The 22,533-nt window shown below is 47.4% G+C and overlaps 1 protein-coding gene across 1 annotated transcript in view; it reads left to right on the forward strand.

Moving 5' to 3' along the window:
• Positions 1 to 8,686, forward strand: part of LOC115339061 — a 211,181-nt gene extending 202,495 nt beyond the window's left edge. Inside the window, exons 12-13 of the mRNA XM_030008393.1 lie at positions 1,898 to 2,003; positions 7,778 to 8,686. Of these exons, the coding sequence (XP_029864253.1) occupies positions 1,898 to 2,003; positions 7,778 to 7,827 (156 nt within the window). The 3' untranslated portion in view covers positions 7,828 to 8,686. The remainder of the gene's footprint in view (positions 1 to 1,897; positions 2,004 to 7,777) is intronic.
• The last annotated feature ends 13,847 nt before the right edge of the window (positions 8,687 to 22,533 follow it).

Consider the following 22,533-nt stretch of genomic DNA (forward strand, 5'->3'; position numbering starts at 1 on the left):
ACCACTGACATCAACTAGCTGGCAGTAAATGAGTGTGCTTTAAATAATTATATTAGTTTCTACAACAAATAATACTAAGTAAAAACTGTGTCGGGGTGCACATGTATGTGAGTGTGCACACGCGTGTGTTAGCAGGTTTCATGCCAAGAAAAAAGGCTGCTGGAGAAAATCTGGTGATAAATGCATCAGCTTCATCTTAGAGGTATTCTTTTTCATTTGGGCATCGGAAATGAAATATCCTGTGTACTGTAAACTGCTGCTCTGTACAGTAATGCATTTGTTACCACTATGGCTCTTATTTAAGCATCTGACTACAGTAATTGTTTTATACATTAACTATACTCCCTGATGGTTGCTCTATTATCTTTTTTCCAAAATGGTGCTTGCAGATATTAGCAGCTTGATTACTTGTTTTATTAACAATTTCAACACTGTGTCAGTGTTGATTTGGGAAGCGGGGCGGTATTGTCAGCGACGTGGATGCGACGGTGGCTTTGAGTTTCCGCGATGCTTTGTTATTTAGCTCGCCGATCTGCGCTGGCCGCCCTTACCCCAGCAATCCGGGCTTTGAAGCCTAGAGGAGTCTCGGTTTCGATTCGAGTTGCGTGTTGACGATCCATACGATCGAGACACTCCACTGCGGATAAGCATTTGCATTCAGCTGGCCATCAGGGCCAAAGCCGTGCAAAAGTGATTTGCGGGAAAAAAAAAAAAAAAAAAAAAAAAAAAAAAAAAACAAAACAGGCAGAGAAATGATGGATTAGGAAGGGGGAGAGGGATGCGCAAAATCGCTGCGAGGCAGCGACGCACGCTCCCGTAAACGCTGCGTGTGCAAGCGCGGGTGTCTGCGCATCGCTGGGTGGGAGCTCAAAAAGGCAGGACCAAATTTTCTGTGGCTGTGCAGCCGTGCCTTTTATACATCAGCAATTCCCAGTGGCGAGGGGAAGGCGAGGAAGCGGCGGGATCAGGCCCTGGAAGGGGGCAGGGGAGGTTTCTGCACTGCAAAGCTCTCCCCTGCCTCTGCTCATGCGTCACTTCTGTCACCGAAAGGAAAATCAGAGTCTGACGCCAGTTATTAAATATCTTCATTATAAGGGCATTCCTTCCAGCTGACTTTCAATTTTGTTGTATCTAGGGGCCCTGTGTTAATAACTGCATGCTAAGGACAAGTGTTCTTAAAAAACACTGACTATTTAAATTCTTATAAATAATATGCAGCTTCCCGCTTCTGACTGATAGATATATTGTTCAGCCAAGCCACCATAAAGGCAATAAATATATGTACTGTTATGGGTCATGAGTCTAAAAATTAAATCAAATGCAGAAATTGAGTCTTGACAGAATCTGAAGGGATAATGTCTTAGCTTCTCCAATTACGCAGTTCAACATTTGGATAAATCATATGAAAGTAAGTATTTAGCCCCATTTTTCATAATCACTATTAATGAGAACAAAATGGGAGCTGAGGGCAGAGGGAGAGAGTTCTGACAAGATAAATAGCATATGGGGTGTGTTGTCAGCCACAGAAAATCAAGGCTGTTTAAACCCCCTAAACAGCAGGAAGGAAAAAAGCAGTTAAAAAAAAAAAAAAAAAGAGAGAGAATAGTGGTCGTGTGTTCTTATCAGCAACAGTCACTGTGTCAAGGCGTTTGGGATCTGGCTTTCCAAACACGACTTAGGGCACAGAAGTATCATCTAGAGCACCCCAGGATGGTGTGAATAACTGATATCCAGTGCATGTGATTTAAATATTGCCTTTTCTCACTCTGTAAGCAGCACTTAAAACCATGCTAAAAAACTTCATTTAAAAAAACTACAAATTTTCCCCCTGGACTGGTCCCTGTGGGTCCAGGACAGGCAGCTATACAGACCTTCAGTGGCCATCTCTTTGTTTCAGGGCAAGAAGAACATCGAAGAAATTGTTTCATTTGTACCGCGGTTTTCTTCAGCTTTCATGCCAGGACACGCGCAGTATGTGCCGGGCTTAAACGAAGGAGGGGAAGGTATAAATTCTGTAGTCATTTTCCATCATCTTCTCTGTCTTTCCTGCTTTTCATGTTGAAATCACTTTAAGCATCTGCAGTAGAATTATTCTTAGAGAGTCTCTCATGAAATTAGATGTCTCTGAATTGAATTCATTTCCACTCCATTTTGTCAGACGCTAACACAGGGAGAGCCAGATCCCGCTCTAACCGGCTTTGAGACGCGGTCCCTCTTTTGGCGCGCAGAAGCCGGGGCTTCGCACTGGGGCCGAGTTTGTCCCCATCCCGAATTCATGCCCTGCCTGTCGGGACCGCAGGGAGCATCCTTTGCACGAAGCAATGCTCTTGCTCGGATGCAGGCAGCAGCTGAACCCTGCCGCCAGACATGCCAGCGACTCGCTGGGAACCAAGTTATATCAGAATATTCTTACAATATAAAGTACGTTGGTCACTTTTTGGCACTGAATTAGAGTTACAACATCCCCGCTAAAGTCTAAAGTGGTATTAGATACACGAACGTATCCTCCGCTGCTCTGAAAATGAGCGTTATGCCGTAAACCTCTGCATTAAGCTATAAATACCCCAGCAGTCCGGGGGAGAAGGGACCATTTTGATGTCTCATGCAACATTAGCAGCTCACAGATTAAGCACGTGGGGCCTGGGAGATCATCTCCTTGAATCAATATAAAGCAGGGAAGCAAACAAACAGCTGGCCGGGTTCCCCCAAAATAAAAGCGTTTGATTGTGGCAAGCTTCAAAGCGACTGGTTGACACGAAATAGGTTGGGTGCCCTCCCCTGCTGTGCCCGAGGAGCAGAGGGTAGCGTGGATATAAATAAACATATAAAAATTACTGCTTACTCCTCCCCCCACCGACAAACCGCCTCCCAAAGAAAACCAGGGAAGCAACAAAAACCGCCCCAGAACATATGGCGGAATCAAGCGCAGGATCCCCCGTAGGTTTGGGTTGTACAAGTAAATATTAATCTGGGGGGGATACTGGGGGCTGAGATCAAAAGAGCAGCTCCCGTTTCTATAGGGAAAAGGAGTGCTTTGATGTCACGGCGTCTTCCCTGCGCCGCCTAATGAACTGAAATTGTGACACAGTGACATCCTGCAAGGTTTGAAAGCACTTAGCACAATGACACGTCTTTGGGGTTTGCTGCTCTCTTTTTCCATCAGCCTCCTTCGCCAGGCAGCCGGCGGCGGGGTGAGGGGGGGAAGAGTTCTGCCGGCGAGGGTGGAACAGTGGCGGAGGAGACCGAGGCGGCTTTGGGGAACCGGAGGTGAGAGCTTCTCCCTCGGTTACACACAGGGAGAGCAAAAGGGGACTCGCTCCGTCCTCCGGCGCCCAGCCCAAGTCACGGCATCCTCGTGGGATGATGGGCCTGAAAAGGGTTTTAGGAAGACGCGGAGGCAGGGGCAGGGTGAGCTTCTCGCCAGGGTCCCGTGGAGGCAGAACCTCCCCTCGTTCACGTCAGGCCGAGAAAATACCCAGCAGGTAGAAAAACCATGGCTATAGGCACCTTCCTCACGCAGGCTTTTCAGCCTGGTTTTGGCCAAAGAGCCTGAATATTTTACCCAGGCTCCCAAGGAAAAAAAAAAAAAAACCACTGAAACAAAACCCTGTGCCCCCACCCCAGGGAGGGCAGGGAAGCCCCCGCATGTGATGGTCACAGCTCCCCAAGCCCCCCTCCTGGATGGCACATGCTCTGGGGAGGAAACCAGAGAGAATGAAAATAAGAAAGTCCTAATAAACTGTGCAGCAAAAACTCCCAGGGCGGCCAGGGAGGGAGAAAAGGAGGTGAAAGTGGGAAGGAGAGATCCTTTTTTTTAAGAAGGATGATTTAATGGAGGGGAAAGGGGTTGGCCTTCGGCTTTCAGGTCTACCCGCTTGCTGAGCAGAAAGGCTCTGCTGATTTTGGATGGATCCCCTCCAGCGTTTCACCAGGAGGTGGTTGAGCTGCCGTTGCCTGTGGAGAGTGGGATGGTTTATTGGACTTTTCTGGGAGCATCTCTTTACCCAACCTGTGGCTCGTGGCGAGGACGCAGAGCCCAATAGACCCCTGGCAACGCCGCCAGTGAGGGCTGCACACAGCTGCTCAGCCAGCGCAGGGTTAAAGCCAGTTAATCCCAGGGATTTACTCCAGATTAACCCAGGGAATTGAAAGCAGCATTTGGCCCTATGTAAAAGGGTCGGGTTTTCAATGGCAGAGGAAACCCAATGGCATTACCCGCTCGGGGGGGGGGGTTGCAGATCTGGGTAAGAGAGTTGCTGAGGCCAGAAGTTAGGAAATGTAATACAGCAAGACAGAGCTGCTGAACCAGGCGGGGAAAAGAAACTTTATTCAATCATCTGCTTTACTTATTTCATAGCTGAGGAAACTCATCTATTCCTTGGACTTGTTTGTGCTGTGAAAGCTCTGTGTTGTCACGAGGCAAAGAAACTGTTACAGAGAATAAAAAGGGCGATGCTGAGCTGCAACCTGCCTTTAAAATGCTGCACTCAGCTAGGAAGAATAAAACCACGAATTAGTGAAAAGAGCCCCACGGCTTTTCCGAAGCCAAGGATGCAGTCTGATCACTCTTCACCAAGTCACTGGGATTAGGAAGGCATTAACGGGAATGACAACTTGACGGGTTTTAGCAAAGCGTCGTGACACTGTGACATCGCCTTTCCAAAAACTACCGTATTTGGGTGTGTGTACGCAGAAATACATGCACGTACGCAGCCATACGCACAGAAGGAAAGCCTGTAAGGACTCAAGGTGTCATTAGAAAAGCGTGAGCAGGGGACCGAGCTGTCCCAGGAAGGGCTACAGAAATGCACCTGCATAATTTCATCGACTCAAAGGTCCGTGGAGGAGGTTGCTGTCGGGGTGTTGTTGCTGGGGGGATGCAGCAATAGGGTTCGGGCATCCCGAGACCCCTCTGTCCCCTGAATCGCAGGGAGAAATGCAGGGTGGTTCCCAGCACACATCCAGCCCGTGGGAAATAATAGTTTCTGGAACAAGGGAAGGGATCGGTCGCACAGAGCTGCTTTTACATGAAAAACTCGCTGCAGCAGCAAGAGGATTTGATTGCACGGAACAGACTGGGGCTGGATGCAGCTCCCAGATGCTGCTGTGTAGAAATATTCAATAATAATAATAACAACAACAACAATAATAATAGTGCAATGGGAAAAGGCTCGTCTTGAACTGATCATTGAGGCAAATTAATGCAACTTTGATGTAGCCTTGGGGTAGGTGGCTCCACGCAAGGTCACGTTGCAGCGTTGCGATGGCCAGGACAGGGCACCAGCACCCGCGGGCAGCCCCCACGGCCACCCATCACCTTCCCCTGCAGGCAGGGGGGGAAAGCACTGAGCCGGGAAGCGATAAATAACCCACGTCTCATGGAGGGATGGATGTTTCTGCGCGTGAATTAGAGGCCTTGCCTCCTTCCAGCGAGATGCCCCTTGCACAGCGCCGCAGCTCCTATCTAGGGCAGGTTTCCCTTCAGAGATGTCATTCACCAAATCCCACTCAGCCGTGATTTCAGCTAAGCTGCATTTCATTATTTTTTTTTTTTCCCCAAATCAGCCTTATGCAGATTCCACCCTCTCCGCTAGTTAACCCCTCCAGCGCCAGCACACCCCAAATGTCTTTAAGGGCTCGGGGAGGTTTTTGGTCGTGGGAATCCTAAAACTTTACGGCATGACACAGCGCCTTAGTGAGGCCATCTGGCAACTTGCTTAGAAAACCTGCCACGGAAATCTGGGTGCCTTATCAGCCATTTTTCCCATCTTTCTCTTATCACAAAGTCTATACGAGTCAGATTAAAGAAAGGCTGTTTGTGTAGCGTTAAGGGTGTTGTACTAGTCTGTATTAAGAATGTAGATGTTTATTGCAATTTTCCTTAGCTCATAGCTGTATTTGAGTAGTAAAGTGTGAGTTAACCAACATCCAGTTTACGCGTAAACATCTTTAAGTAACTCACAGTTATTTCATGTTTGAGTTGGGCTGATATAGCAGATGTGGCCATTCCCTTAGCTGGGCAGAGGGATGGACTAGGGGGCTGCCTTTCTGCGAGCTTCCCTTGCTGTGTCATGATGGATACCCCCATGCTTAAATTAAGGCTATCTTGCTTGACTTAAAAGTTCAAAATCAGGATGGAAGAGGAAGTTACGAAATTATGAGAAGCAAGTTGCATCATCAGATCCTGCCAAGACAATGACTCAGGCTTGTTTTAGAAGTCCTGAACATGATTTAGGCTTCCTCATAGGGATATGAGGTCTGAACGGGAATCCTGTCCGGAACCCCTGCTTTGCTGCGTGGCTAACATGGGAAACCGTGGCCCGACGCCAGCCAGCTCCGAATGATGGTCCTTCCACTGCTGTGACCGTGGCATGCAGAGACGCGGGGCTGCTCCCGATGCGGGGCAAAACACCACCTGCCTCTAGCTGACACGAGTGGGACATGGGCGCAAATGGAAAACTAACCCTGCGCAGCTCCAGGCCCTGGCACGGCATTTCCCTGTGCAGGGCAGCCAGGAAGGGATGCTGGTTGCTGAGCAGGGGCTCGGCTCTGGCACTGGAAGTGGGGGTCCTGCATGCTGCCTGCAATCAGCCTGTGCACAGCCTGCACCACGCCAGCACCCTGCCAGCACGCTGCCTGCACCCTGCCTGCAATCAGCCTCTGCACAGCCTGCACCCTGCCTGCACCCAATCAGCCTGTGCGCAGCCTGCACCCTGCCTGCAATCACCCTGCACCCAGCTGCACCCCAGCCTGCAATCAGCCTCTGCACATCCTGCACCCTGCCTGCACCCAGCCTGCAATCAGCCTCTGCACAGCCTGCACCCTGCCAGCACCCTGCCTGCACCCAGCCTGCAATCAGCCTCTGCACAGCCTGCACCCTGCCAGCACCCTGCCTGCACCCAGCCTGCAATCAGCCTCTGCACAGCCTGCACCCAGCCTGCAATCAACCTGTGTGCAGCCTGCACCCTGCCTGCATGCTGCCTGCACCCTGCCTGCAATCAGCCTCTGCACAGCCTGCACCCAGCCTGCAATCAACCTGTGTGCAGCCTGCACCCTGCCAGCACCCTGCCTGCACCCTGCCTGCACCCATGCCAGCACCCAGCCTGCCCCCAGCCTCTGCACACCCTGCCTGCACCCTGCCTGCACCCAGCCTGCCCCCAGCCTCTGCACACCCTGCCTGCACCCTGCCTGCACCCAGCCTGCCCCCAGCCTCTGCACACCCTGCCTGCACCCTGCCTGCACCCAGCCTGCCCCCAGCCTCTGCACACCCTGCCTGCACCCTGCCTGCACCCAGCCTGCCCCCAGCCTCTGCACACCCTGCCTGCACCCTGCCTGCACCCTGCCTGCACCCAGCCTGCCCCCAGCCTCTGCACACCCTGCCTGCACCCTGCCTGCACCCCCCCGGCCCCCCCCCCCGCCCCGGGCAGGCCCGTACCGGTGCTGCCCCCTGCCGGCAGCGCCCCGCCCCCTGCAGCCGGCCCGGCCCGGCCCGCGGTTGCCGCGGCAACGATGGGGGACGGGGGACGGACGGACACGGGGACGGGGGGGGGGCGGACACACGGACGGGGACCGGGGCACCGGAGGCGGGACGGGGCTGGGGGGGGGCGGGGACGGGACCGGACCCGTCTCCGCCGGGGATGTCCCGCTGCCGGGGCTCCTCCGGAGATGGTGCCGAGCTGGGGGGGGGGGCTGCAAACCGGGCTGAGCCGGGGCGGGGAGGGGGGGGGAGCCGCTCCGCTATTATTAGTAGTATTCTATTATCCTTCTTCATTTTTAGCTCTTTATTTGGGCAGAAGCCGGGACTCGGAGCGCGTTTTCATCCTGTAGCAGCTATTCCATTGCGGGCGGACACGGAGACATCACCGCTTCCAAGCGCTTTTAGTCGCTGCTGCTCATCCTCCCCCCCCACCAGCATCCAGTTTTGCCACCCCCCCCCCCCCAAAAAAAGTGCCCAGCCTGGGATTGCCCCTCCTGCCCCATCCGCAGTGTCCCGCTCCGCCACGGGGTCTTGGTAGCCCGCTGGGGTCTTGGTAGCCCGCTGGCAACCGGCTCCTGTGCTCCAGCGAGCGGTCTCCACCTCTTTCTCACCCAAAATAGGGTGCCTGTCAGCCCCCCCCCACCCCCCAAAAGCTTCCCGTTGCCTGATTAGGATTCACCTCGCATCCAGACGGAGGAGGGCATACGTATCCCGGCATGCACCCGCCCAAAATTGCAGACCATTGCTCGTGCTGCAGCGGCCATCTGGTTGGAAAACAACAGGCCAAACAGTTTCAGCATCACGTCATGTATCCAGCCAGCGAGGAGAAAGTGAAGGGGGGGGGGGGGGGGGGGATGCAGAAATGCCAGGGAGAAGGAAGGTGGTCGGCGTGGATGGATGCGCGGGAGCGAAAGAGCGGGGAGCGACGGTTCCAGCGAGGCCACGGCCGTGTGCCGCAGATCCCGACCCCGCCGTGCCGGGATGTCCGGTCCCACCCGGAGGATTCTGCTGGGGGAACGGTCCCTGCTCCCGTCGCGCACCGCAGAGAAGCATCACGGTTTGCAAGGATTTCCCCCTCATAAATTAGTATCTTCCAGCTGTTTCCTTCCACATAAAAATCTCTTCTATTTCTTCTCTTATTGCTTTATATAAACAAACATGAGAGCGACTCGTTCTAAATAAAGTTATTTGTCTACGTAAATTAATATATCATATTCTCTCCTGAAATATAGAGAGCTATTTGTCTCTAGAGAAATCATGTTAAGAGTGACATAGTATAACCCTATTCATTTGCATATGCAGATATGTCTAATTATTCAACTTGCAATTAAAGGCTTGTGTGTCAGCAAATGAGACTAATTAGATACATTTATCTATGATAATCAGCTTTATTACAAACAAAATAGATTTCCCTTCACTTCCCAGGCAAGTGAGACGTGTTGACTGGAGGTAGCTGGTCAAGGGCCCGTGGACTTAAATCGCTGACAGGGTTTCCATCTGCATCAAACCGGGCAGAAACGCACAGTAGTTCGTAATTTCTTTGTGTCCGAAGCACAAACACATAATTTTTCAGCTTTTTTTTTTTCAAACTTTCTTTTGAAAATATCCCACCGGTGCAATCTATTCTTTACTATAGAGCAGGGCATAAATAATTACTAGAAAACAAGGTCTGGCTTCTAAGTCATTTAGGCTCCTGTATTAAAATAAATCATGTGTTTTCTCTCTGTGGGCTGAGATAGCACGTCAGGGAGTAGCGAAGATGCAGACATAGCTGTCACCTTCCATTTAAGGCAGGTAAAACATACTTGAGGTATCCTTCAGGTTAAACAAAAGGATTGCAGCCCTCGCCCAAAGCACAGACTCATCCCACCGCTTTCAGCAAAGGGTTGGCAAGGTGTAGGCTGCAAAACTACGAGCTCTGTGGGTTGGTATTAGGCGGAAAAGTCCGGAGGCATTGAGGGGAAAGGTAGCAAGGATGTGCCAGACACTGAGCAAACCTGGTACTCGGGGCAGCAAGAAGGATGCTCTGGGCTGATTATTCCCTACAAGGGGCTCAAAGCTGCAAAAGCAGAACCTGGTTCCTCCTGGCAGAGTTCTGCTACTTTCAGGAAAACATGATTTATTTTTTTGTTTTGTTTTCTTTTCTGTGGACTGAACCAAAGACACAAAATAATATTCAAGTCCCCCATTTTTTCGGCTAGTTGCTCAGGCCAACAGAACATGAAACACTCGACGCTGTTGCCTGCAATAGCTGCAATATAACAAGTTATACCCTTTATTTCATATAGGAATGTTTTGACTGTTTTGTTAGATCGTCCACCTCCTACAGAGCAGTTGTTTTTCACAGTTGCTTGGCCAATATGTGATCTATTGAAAGTAACAGTCTCTGGACTGGAGTTAGAGCCAGTAATCCCCAAAAGACAGGAGCGCGTGTTAAAGACAACTTTCTCTGAGCTCCTGCTATCTCGCCTTGCAGAGTTTCCAGCTCACAGCCTCCTGCTTTTGGGCAGCATCGGACACAGGCTGCCAGATGCAAAGGAGCAGGGCACGGAGCAGGTCCTGATTTCCTTGCTCTTCTGCCAAATCATGCTTTTGGACATCTTTTACCCGTGCTTTACACTTAAATAACATTAAAGAAGACACCTCAGATAGTACTAGATAGTGCTTGGAGGGAAAACGCACTGTGTCCTGGCATTATAGCAAGAGGACGGGTAACACGAGAAATGATGCAGTGTCCCCAAACTTTTTAACAGCCTTTTCCCGATTTCCCAGTTACCTGAAGGAAGGCAGCGAGACACCTTCCACGAGCATCAGATCCACTTTTAAACTGTAAAGAACTGTTGAAAAAGAGTTCAATATCTGCCCTCGCTACTGACGGCCTGAAAAACATCCTCATGTGTCACATATTCATAGTGTGACATGTGGCCCATAACCACTTCAGCATTTATCCAAGTACTCCCCAGCCCCGGTGCCTGCAGGACCTGCGTCCGTCCCTCCTGTAATTGTCCCAGGTTACTTGTCCAGCTCAAAATCGGGAGAGGTGAATCCTGGAAATGTTTGAATTAGAAACAAAATGGTTTCATCTTGGAAATCGCTGAAACAAGACTTTTTTGGCTTTTTTCTTCAAACCTTCTGGCTAGACTTGCTGTGTTATGTTGGGAAGCAATCCTCAACTTGTTCATTGTATTGTTATTTACAGAATGGTGTGAACAACATTTATCATGGTCGCTCAGGACAATGTTTTCACAATATGCACACTGCAAATCAAAATAAATGCATTTTCAGATAACTAGTTTATTTTCAAAACTGTATTAGTTCTGATGGAGCCACAGACAATTTTTCACAGGTATAATGCAGAGTTACAAGCAGGAATTATTCTTAGGAAAAGTCAAAATGATCTCATTTTGATAATTTTCAAACCAATACCTATTTCTTTTCTAATTTCAGACCTCCAGTGGGGGGTTTTCTCTCTGTAACTTTAGCCATCGAAAATGGAGACCCCTCAGCTAGGTTCCACAATCCGTGAGCACAAACAGCATATCCCTCCTTCGCGTTTCTACTACCTTCCAGTGAGAGAAATTATTCTCTGGATGTGCCTCAATTTAATTTGAAAATAAAATGGGATTTAAAACAAAAGAAAGGGAAATGAAAGAGTATCATCAATGCAAAACAGTGGCTTGTTCCATTCTTCGCTTTTCTTTCAGTGAAAGGAAAAGGACGAGAAAGAAAATTAATTTCTAGTTAATCCAAATATGTTGGAAATTTGTTGCAGTTCTCTGTTGGGTGGAGAGAGAAACAGGAGGGGAGCAAGCGAGGGAAAAAACCATCTCTCTCCAGAAGCAGCTTCCTGAAAGTGTGTTTTATAATCATCATTCTGCATTTTCTATCTGTTCCGACATTTCAAGGGTGAAAAAGCACCAGCACAAAATTGTAGGAGCACTTTATAGGTCCACAAATCTGGGTGAGAGAATTAGGGTTTTTTACTTTTTCAAGAGACCCGAGATCCCTCTTAGGACCCTAAATAAGAGCTATACTTTCACAGGAGCTCAAACTCATTTGCTCTTATCGTGATGCTTATGGTACCTTTCAAAGCCCAGCAGCTCTGGGCACTTGGGGGCTAGAAATGTCCTTTTTGTTCTGCGTTTCTTTATTACTCAGTTTAGTGGGATCTCATCCATCACTCGGGCTTTTAATGCTTTTACAGTAATAGCTGGCCTTTTCCCTCTGTAACACATATACTGTAAATTGAAATGATCGGGCCACAAACAGGGCTGTTGGTCCCAGCCAGGCTCCTGTTGCCTCCTGCATCAGGCATCTGGCTGAAACGCGGTGGGGTTATATCGTTTTTAGCATCTAGGGATCACTGACAGGAGTTAATAAGTATTATATAACCTTCCCCAAAAAGCATAACAAAATAATAACAAAAAAATAAGGTTAAGTGAAACCATTTCAATAATGTTATAGGCCTGCTTTCAATCAATGAAAGCTGGGAAATTCAATGTCTTTAGAGGCTATGATTTCATTTTAGCTCCCTCCACTGCTGAACTTCTTTTCACAAAGCAATGAGTTAAAGACTTAGCAGCAGATTCATAATACATCTGAAATGTACTTTTTGTGTTTAATATTCACTGGAATGGTTGACTTTGCTGGGTTTGGTTATCGAGAGGAATAATAGTTTTCAGTTTCATTGAAGCATAAGATATAATTCCATTATCTTTTTTTTTTTTGGATAAAATAATCTGGAAGAAGTAGAGCAAAATGGGAGAAGAAATGATTCTATAGACCCTGTTAATTATGTATCCATCATATAAAATAGCAATAATAGCATAATAATTTTTCATTAAATAGGGCACTGGAATATTTGCAATCTCGTGCTGTCAAGTAAGAAATGGCTTTAAAAAACTCCACTTTATTTCAATAATGCTAACTAATTTTGAAGCAATTAACACTAAATTTGGGCACCTACTAAGTAGGAATCTGACAATTTTGCAGTTCCGAATCAATTTGTGCATTGCTCCATATACATTAAGCCTGAGTTCAGCCCCTATAACTTCAGGGACTTAAAAGTTAGATGCCTGCTCTAAATTAGGTGCCTGAACTAGCAATATAGTTCAGGGACGGGGACCTCAGACTTGTACTCGCTCCACAGCTTTGCCACCAAGCTGCTCTGTTTTCCAGCCTGTATCTGAATGCAGAACAATTGCATCACTGTATTTTAAATTAATATAATTGAAAGAGGTGCCATTCTATTCTCCCTGCAGGGAGCAGCCGTTTAAGCATTGATCTTAATTTCAGGAGGTTCAGGATGGAAATGAACTAACTCCAAGAAATTGCCAGCATTTCATCTGAAATGCAAAGCTACACTCCCGATGCCCAGTAAGCTATTTAGATAGCAGGTTCAGAGAGCAGCGTGACTCTACAGCGAGAGGGACTACGTCCTTCAGTCTGCTTTCCTGTGCAATACATCAGATTTTGAAGATGCTCTCAATTATAAAGGCTAGCCGGTGTACCGGGTAACTCTGCGACACCTCAGCTTTTTCCCATACGAGTATATCCCACGTGTCTGTCAAGGAATGCCATGCCTCATGTTATGGGAAAATCCCCTTGCAGACACAGAGAGTTGTTTTCCCATTCGAACGAAACCCAGCAGTGAGCAGCAGACCCATGCTGCAAAACGCAGAACAAAAAGGTTTGATCCTTGCAGAGGTGCAACGTTAGAAAGGAAAACGGATGCATGTTGAAAACACAGGCAATTTGATAAAGAGCACGAGAAGAAGGAAAAAAGCTGCTGCTGCTGCTGCTGCTGCAGCTTTAAATTAAAATGCTGCATCAGCCAGTCCCTCAGGACTTGATAGAAATCTAATTAGTCAGACAATCTGGCACCAAATGTCCTAATTTCCCCAATCCATGTGGGATTTGTGTATTCTCTTATTCACTGCAGTTCTAAATTTCAACCTGAGCCTTTCTAACCCCTCTCTTTTTTCCATGCAGACATGGGACTCAAGAGAAGGTGATCCCTATCAAAACCTAATTGTTTTTCATAAACCTTTAATTAATTAGACTCAGCCTCATGAAAGACACTTAAAATATTAACAATTTGTTTAGACACAAGTGCTGGATGAGGACTGCTGCAGCGTTGTATTTTTATAAGAAACCCAAATGTAATTAATGTGCATGGGCGTACGCTCAGTGTGGGGTCCAGGAGGGCGGCTGAACTGGGAGTCCTCCCCGAAACACACTGGGAGCGGAGTGAGGACCGTGGCCGGGCTGTGCCGTGGCCAGCATCGCAGCCAGCTCAGAAGGACGGATGCAGCATGGGTCCTCCGCGGCCGAGGGTTAAGGGCAGTGGCAGCCCTGGGGTGGTGGATTTTAAGAAAAGCTCCAAAAGGGCATTGGAGTCCCCCCAGGTTGGCAATATATAGGGGACACTGAGAACAGCAAACTCGTTAAGGCAATTAGCCCGGTCCTAGGGGACCACGAGCTCCTGGAGTGAGGTGCTGAGCGCCTCTGAATCCCTCTGGCACCCTTCGAGAGTGAGGATCCTGGCTCACACAGGATTAAGCCGTTCGGGAGTAACAGATTTGATTTTTTTTTTTTTTTTCCAGAGCGGCTATGACCTGTCATGTCAAAGCTTTTTATTAAAGTCTCTTAATCCCCAGATTATCACCACAATAGTTCCACAGGCCCATTCCAGATAAGGCAGGGCCCATTGTGGAGATGCACATTGGAGGAGTTTTAATCTGCAAATTATTGGCATGCAAGACCACGAGGGGCTGCTTTGCTGTGTTGCCCGTTGCGTCAAGGGGAATTGAATATTTATAAAGAAGACTTCAAATGGGCCATGCACTGTATTCCTCCCACACATGTGCAATCCCCATGCGGCAGAGGGGCCCTGCTGAAAGAAAAAAAAACCACTAGTGTGCAGCCACAACACACACGTGGACTGCCCCAGAAGCCATGCAGCCTTCGTGGAAAGAAATTGAGCAGGACTAGGGGGAAGGGGTTGGTCCCCTCCTCCAAACACCCCATTTCGGCCACACGGGATGCATGATTTGATTTTTAAGAGAGAAATGATAAGAGTGGAAAGGCAGAGCTGGTGATGGGAACTCCGCTTCTCTCTTGAATACCGGGGGAGGACAGCGAACAGATAAAGTCCCTGATAGGGATCCTTCGCTGACACAAAATATGCCATGTGGAGCGAAGGCTTATGCTGTATGCAAAACTAATTATCAGTTACCTTCTAGATTAAAGAACGACTCAAGCATCTGTTTCACCGAAGTGTTTTTAAAGAAAGAGATGGCCCTCTTTAAAATAGCCTGACGGGTTTGAAAACGTCATCCCTTGGGTCTGGGGGCTCCCCGAGGAGGTGCTGGGGAGCCCAGGAGAGACCATCCCCTCCGCAAAGTGTTTCCAGGCTGCCGGTGAGCTGGCAGGGCGAAGCAGGAGGTGCCCTCTCTTCTCCCCGGCGGTGTTTGTACAAGCACGTTGTTGCACCTCGCTGCAAAGGCCGCCAAACAAAAATTAACGCGGAAATGCTGTATGAACAGGTATCGATCGGGAGCGTGGCAAGTCTGAGCGGGGTGAGCTCAGTAATAGGTGGAGCAGAGCCCATGGCGCTGAGCTGAACCTCTCCAGCTGCATGTGGGAGGTAGGTTATATATACATATATTTACATATATGCATGCATTCTGCAAGATGACCGGCTCCTTCAGCTCTCCCTAGCATAGACGCTGCTGCACAAGGCCAAATCCTAGCTACCGCTCAGAGAGATGCTGAGTCCCTCTTGTTCCTACTGAGATCCCAGCCCCGGGTCAGGCTGCAGCATCAGTCAGGGCAGATCAGTCTCAGCCCTCAGCAGCAATTTGAGACCTTCTCTGTCAGCAGATAAGGCTGAGGATAGTCCAGGACATGGCTTGGCTCCCAGCGTGTAATCTCCCGTTGCTTGCTAGGTGAGGATATCACCCAGTCGCTGGGGATCTGGCTCAAGATCTGCAGACTTGGACTCAGCTCCGGCTCTGCCACAGCCTTCCCGTACGACCTTGGGCCAGCTGCTTAGGTTTCCTCCATACCTGTTTCCCATCTGTTAGAAAATGACTGGGTATATTAAAGGGTTCTTGTGAAGATAAGTAAACTGTGAGGCTATTATTAGCTATTACACTGATAGGGCCCAAATGTTCCTATTTTCTGTAACAGCTCAAGAACTTAAGCAGGCAGAAAAAGGCTTCAGGAAAATAAAGGATTGCCTTTCTGGGGTCTCCTCTCAAAAGAGGGAGGTGTGTCTTCCTTTAGAGCCAGCTCTTCATGCATTTTATGAAATTGCAATGCCCACATTTTCCCTAACAGCCTTCGTTCCAGCCCGTGAAATGGCCCCCAATAGCCTTTGGCTCATGGAAACCTTCCAGTGTGCTTAATATTACCTGCAATGCCTATATTAATCATAACACGCAGGTGCCAGAGCCACCGGAGGGAAGGAGAAGGGAGAGGCCAGGTAATTTATCGCTATACAGCCCCAGCATGAGCGGTTGCATTAGTCCAAAAATTACTTTGCTTTCTGGTTCCCAAAGTTCTTGGGAGTACAAAAACGGAGAGGGGGTTATCTGTGAATCATCTGTCATCTCTAAAGCTTTTGGCTACAACCTTTTCATGACTTGTGGAAAAAGAATTATAAATAAAGTGTGGGGGTGGGGGAAGTGACTAATTGAGTGCAATAATTAAACACAGCTCCCAAAAAAGCTGAGCATGTTTCTTCACCCATCAGCACCCTGAGTGAGGGGTGAGAATGCCTCCAGGATTTGCCAGGGCTTGGTTACTGCAGAGCACTAGTATAAGGGGCAGCAGCAGCTGGCAGGATGCAACTGAGCGTGTTTTCATGTAACACAGTCGATGCACGGGCAAAATACTGGGTTTTGATATGCACAGGCCTGGGCAGCGGAGCTGAAGCAGGTAATTAGCTCTTGTTGTTGGCCCGTTCGGGGGGAGCCGAAATAAAGGAGTGTTTAGCGCTGCGAGGAAATGTAGGGCAAGGACTAATACCGGCAGGCGAAGTCAGAGCATTATGCATTCACCTGGGCCACCAGATTCGCAGGCAAGGCTGCCAGCTTCCCCCAGACATGCGAAGGCACTAAATAAAACTGGTATCCAGCTTGGAAAACTTCTGCTCCAGCAAATAATACTTGCAGGATAAAATACCGGCATCAATATATCCCGCGTGCCAAATGAAACCATTTGTATCCACTTGCTCCTTCTCTGGTTCAATTAATAAAGGCAACTGAAGAAATAGCGAGCACATTTCCTTTCAGAAATCTCCCCAAACTTAGTGACATTTGGAATCACACAAGACAGCTGCACCGTGAGATAAGTTAAATGATGTATTCAGAAATGGCTCGGTTCAGAAGGTTGCATCTTTCATAGGAGCCTGGCGCCGAAATCTGTGTTGTGTTCTTCAAACGTGGAATAACTCCTCTTCCCAGTTTACATATACTGATGAATACACTTGAAAGATGGCCGGATTTCTGTATAGTACAGTGCTTTCTTTTCCTGACACATGGATCCATCTGCCAACATCACAGACCTAATTAGTACTCTCTTATTTCTATTCACCGGCTAGTAAGCATGTGGCATCTTTCCACAAGCCTATAAATCCTCACTCTACGCAGACATATACCATATTGCGATGGGTGGGTTATAACCTCAGTGAAACTGGCAGTTGCAGTTGCCTTTCCATTGAGGCTTAATGTCATGATAGCCAAAACAAGAGAGGCCATCACTCAAAACACAGGCTGGCACAGCAACGCTAGGGTTGTGGTTCCGAGTTTCCCAGCCCTGAGCTACCATGCTCCCGACCCCTAAGAGCCACACACACTGCTCCTGGGTCAATACAATCATCTATAGGGCCGTCATTGAAACTGCATTTGTGTAACGGTCCAAAAAAAATCCAGCATAGAGGCTTGGTCATAAAGGCAGATGTGATTTGTGCAGTTTAATATAATATCACAAATGCAAGAGCTAGGAGAAAGAAATGGCAGGGACGCGATGAGCCCTGGAGACCCAGCTCTGAGAAAGGAGAATTAGGAAATCCCTTAAATAAAACAGAAAGAGGATAAAGGCATATCTGCCTTCATTTCTCCTCCAAGCAGAACAACGTGCATCCCCTCCCAAATCTGGCCAGCCCCGCAGGTCAAAAATATTGTGTGAATATGCACTAGAGGTTATTGTTCTTCCCATGCTGGGGAGAGTTATTTGGAAGCCTCCTGCTGGTGTTAAATTAAATTACCCATATAAATAGCACCGGAGGTGACGGACAATAGATCCCACTGGTTTGCATGCAGGCTGCTCAGTAATGGGCTGAAAGGTAGAGCTATTGTAACATGCCCTAAAAGGCACCTATTTAAGTTAGATCTCATCAAACTTCCACCTGGTGTAAGTTACTTTACAGATCTCTCCCTGCAATGATATCCAACTTCTGCTGTGCAAGAGCCAAGCCTACCAAATACCTCAGGAGTTAGGAGCAAAGTGCCTTAATTACTTAAGGTGTTATTTTTGGGTTTCCACTAATTTTGCTAAAAAAATCCATTTGAGTGTCTATATTCAAATTTCTAACATTTTAAAATAGTGCTTCTTATGGGGGGGGGGGGGAAGCCTGCTCGACAAATTACTCTCTTTTTCTTTCTTTTTTCTTAAATATCTTTCCTACTTTGCAAGGTTACTCCCTGCCGCTCCTTTTTAGGATTAAAACAAGAAGTTAAAACAAGTGAAAGAATGAATTTTCCCAGGGAAGCTAACAAAATTCATATCCCATCAAGCTTACCAGCAAGCAGCATCTCAGGGACCAGTGATGCCAGATATGTACATATGATGTAAAATGCTTGAAATGTAGCATGAGGAATATATATAGTGTTCGCGTTGCTAGAAAAATAGCAACAGCAAAAGGCTTGGTGGTTGTATGTTCTGTCAGGGGTATGAGTGTCATTACTGGATGGGTACGCACCAAATAAAGGTGCTGATAGGATGAGAGGAAAATTGGAGGATTATTTTTTAAAAACAGAATCTCTCTAAGCCAAATTAACCCCTGACATAAGCCCACTGAAGTCGATGCTGCTACTGGGCAACCACAGTTAACCTGGCTCTTTTGCTTTGTTTTCCACTTATTTTAGAGGAGTCAGACTGTTTTTACATTGCTGGCCAAAAGAGAGTGTGTGAGGATTAATAGTCAATTCAAGGCTGTAAAGTGCTGCATTGCTGTGAAGTATTTAATTTAGATCCTTCTAGTGTTTCTGGAGACGTAGCCTAAGCTGTCTATAAGAAAAAATGTAAGGTGCAGCCCAGAACTTGCAGCGATGTAAAAAATTAGCAAAAAAAACCCCAACCCAAAGACAAGAAAATGAAACAACAACAAAAACCTATCAGAGAGTGTGAAATTCACCTGGATCCCTCCTAAGGGGTTTGCACATTTGTGTGATTAGAGTCTTATTTATAGGAAAATCTTGTCACTTCTCCTCACACTCTGTGGGGCTGTAAAACACATCACTGCTGCTCTCAGTTTTTGGAAGAGCTGCTGAAAACAGGAGAACGTGTGCAGGAGGGACAAAAGCTGTCGTTCAGGAGGGTCCTCCAGCCCGAGGTCCTGCCTCTGCGCAGGCACGGGCTGGGGGTTTTAATCACAGTGAGATGCCGACGTCCATGGGCAGAGGGATTGCACGAGGGGCACTTTGCTGGAACAACACAATCCGAAACGCTTTTGGACGCCGCTCCAGAGTCTTTGCCCACTGTCATGGGAGGGAGCTGGTAAACGAGGACACTCTCATTTTGCCTCTGGCCATGGTTTGCAGTGCCAAAGCACTGCAGAGGGGCCAGGGAAGCATCCCCTTTCTCACCTAAAGGGTCCTGAATAATGTACAAGAGCAGGATTTTCTCCTGGCACCAACCTGTAAGAAAACAGCTGGCATTAAAATAAACAAGCAAACAAACAAACAAAGGCTCCATTAAAACCTGACATCCTCGTAACAGGACCTTGTTCAGATGTCAACTTAAAAATCTCAATGATCTCCGAAGGAGTTATAAAATCTAGTAATTGCAATTGCTGCAACCAGTGATTTCCCAAGCACTTTGCGTGCTGCTCGGGCACAAGTGGTTGCATGAGTAAACAGGAGAGCGAGGGAGAACCAGAGGGAGTGGGAGAAGGGGTAAAGAGGGAAAATGAAAGAGAAGAGCCCAGGTCTGTGCTGGCAATCTTCCTGCTCATCTAAATGGATGTTTGATTTCTGAGCATACCACAACGCGGCATTGACAGATCCATTTCTCTTGCAGGGCTGTCCAGTTTGATACATTTCAGGTTGCCAGTGCTATACCGTGAAACCTCACCCAACTCATTTTCCCCCGCAGGAGCTCCTCAGGCAGAAAAGGGGATATTTCTTTTTCCAGTTGTCACAGGGATGTGTTGGACAGCTAATATATATAAATTAAAAAAAAAAAAAAAAAGGCATGCAGAAAACAGCAGAGCCCTGAACCAAAGATAAAAGCCTAAACAAGTGCACTGAAGTGTAAGGTTAAACGGAGAGGGAAAAGCCATTAGGGACAGTAGAGCTTTGGAAAAGAGTAGAAATAATTCTTAAGGAGAAAGGGATGGTGAAGTATATCTTAAAGACAAAGAAACAGAAGTCAGAAAAACATGGAGAGCTACTGTTGGAGCTCAAGACAGTACAAATTACTTTCCCTGGTCAAAATTTTCTCTGGCTGAGATCTCTGGTTCTGAAATAAGATGGTTTTCCTGATTGTATACTCCCTTGCAAGGCCTGGCTTCCTGAACACAAACAGAAGCGACGATGTCACCGCAAAAATAATAAAACAGTAATCGTTTTGTTGGCTTGTCGCATATTACAGCTAATTATTTAATTACTCTCATTTAAAGTTTTACTAGATTCAACATCAAAGCATAAAAATCTAGTGATTGCAGTGTCAGAAAGGAATAATATAATTAACGTATTTAGTAGTAACATATTAAACTGTTGATTGCACCGCATTAATCGGCAGAGATGATATGATACATGGGAAGCTATATGAAATACATGTCTGTATGGGCCTGTGTTGTCTTCTTCCCCGTGCCATCACTTACACACCCGTGGGGTGGGAGGTGCAGGTGTGGGGGAGAGATGCAGACCCATTTCTGCTGCAAGTGTGTGTGGAGGCAAGCTGCGGATGAGCTGACAGCATCGCCACAGAGGCACACGCCGAGCGCAAGGCTTTGCACCATCTCCACCAACAGGCCCAAAGCACAGATGACAAATTTGGGGACACGTCTGGCTGCCATGCACCATGAAGGCTCTTTGCCCCAGGGATGTGCTGGAGTGGCTCCTGAAGCTGCTCAGATTTACACAGACCTGAGCCCACCCACCTCAGCTTCACACTGTTTCTCCCACATAGACACATACCCCAGACAGAAGCATTTAAATGACTCAAGGTCTAATTGCCTGAGTTATCCACAACACACCAAACCAGAAGCAGTTGGGTAGTCACATTCTTGAAGCCATAGGCCCTTTATTTTGATAGTGCCCTCCAAAATTGGCTTGCTGGGCACCAGGCAATTAAAAGTAGAGAAATTCTTTCTGCCTGACATAACGTAATAACATTTTTTTTTTTTTTCCTCCACTGCTCCAGAGCCAGCCAGCCAACAGAGGGAGCACAAATTCCTGAGCAGCGGTACATGCCTGGACTCTGCGATCCCCTCGGCTGTGTTCGATTGCTGATCGTGCTGGCACACAAACCAGGAGGCAGCCAAAGGCTCCAGCCTTGGAGAAATAATGTGCTCTGAACTCCCTTCCCCTGTGACAGGACACGGAGCAGCTTAGCTCTTCGCAGGACCCTACTCCAAATAAGAGCCGTGATCTGAAAATAGGAAAATAAAGCAAGACATCAGCAAAGAAAAGGCCACTCTGGAAAGAAAGGATGCAAAACATTGAGAGAGGATAGGCGTTTATGTTTTTAAGCTTAAGCTCTTCTACAAAATAATTCCCTGGTCACAAAGGGAAAGACAGCAAGATGGAAAAGTTATTAGGTGAAACACACAGGCAAAAAACCAGACACACATGTCTAATAATTACAAATTACACTAATCCATTTTTTCAGATTAATTTCTGTCTGAAAAGAAACACTATATATTCCTTTTTCTCCCTCAGTAAGCACAGTAGCCTGCTTGCCTTTCTTTTGAGACAAGTCATGTTCTCCAGCATCATGCAAATACCTGCCCACAGTAGAAACACTCCCTGCACCGCTCCGGTTTCCAGACCCACATCTATCCAAATGTGGTTTGCCCTCCAGCCACCCCGGGATAGTTAAGTAAGTGTTTTTTATGATAGAGCTGTTGCTTTTTCTCAGCTGAAAATGCCACTGTACTATAGCTTTATCTAAAAAATACCTAAAAGCTATAGATTATTGCTAGTATTCACAGACACAGCCAGGTTTGAACTTCTCAGTGTGCTGCTTCTTAGAGACAATCCAGCACCTGGGCTGTGATGCTGAGAGCTGAATTAACTTTGCAGGTTTCACAACAGCAAGTCAGAGATGCATGTGGACAGCAGAAGGGCACATCTAGTTGATCCTAGCTGCTAAATTCAAGACTGCCCCAGCTGTGTGTGACTTCTGAGCCATGCATAAATGAGGCATTGTTGCAAGACTAGCACAAACTGTATTCTTCAAATTAAAAGAAATCATTTACTTAGGTTTTTTTCTCCCAAAATAACAGAATTTGAATATATTATTTGAAAAAATACATTTTCGTTTTCCACCTCACTGCGTCCAATGATTGTGGTGTGATTATTAAACACTTCATAAATAATAATGTGACATTTTCAGATTGTGCGTCTGATTAAGCAGCCATTCTTCTCTCCCTGACTGCGACCATGGACAGATGAGATTGCTGCAGACGCGGCAATCTTTGTGGCTCCTTCCCTGGGGATCAGGGATCAGAAGTTGTCCCTGTAACCCAATTAAATCCAAGAGGATATGAGCTGCTCACCAGCTCCAAAACTCATGACCATCGATGGGGAATCTTGACATGAACT

Source organism: Aquila chrysaetos, chromosome 3 (assembly GCF_900496995.4).
Source record: "Aquila chrysaetos chrysaetos chromosome 3, bAquChr1.4, whole genome shotgun sequence".
In the NCBI taxonomy this organism is placed as follows: Eukaryota; Metazoa; Chordata; class Aves; order Accipitriformes; family Accipitridae; genus Aquila; species Aquila chrysaetos.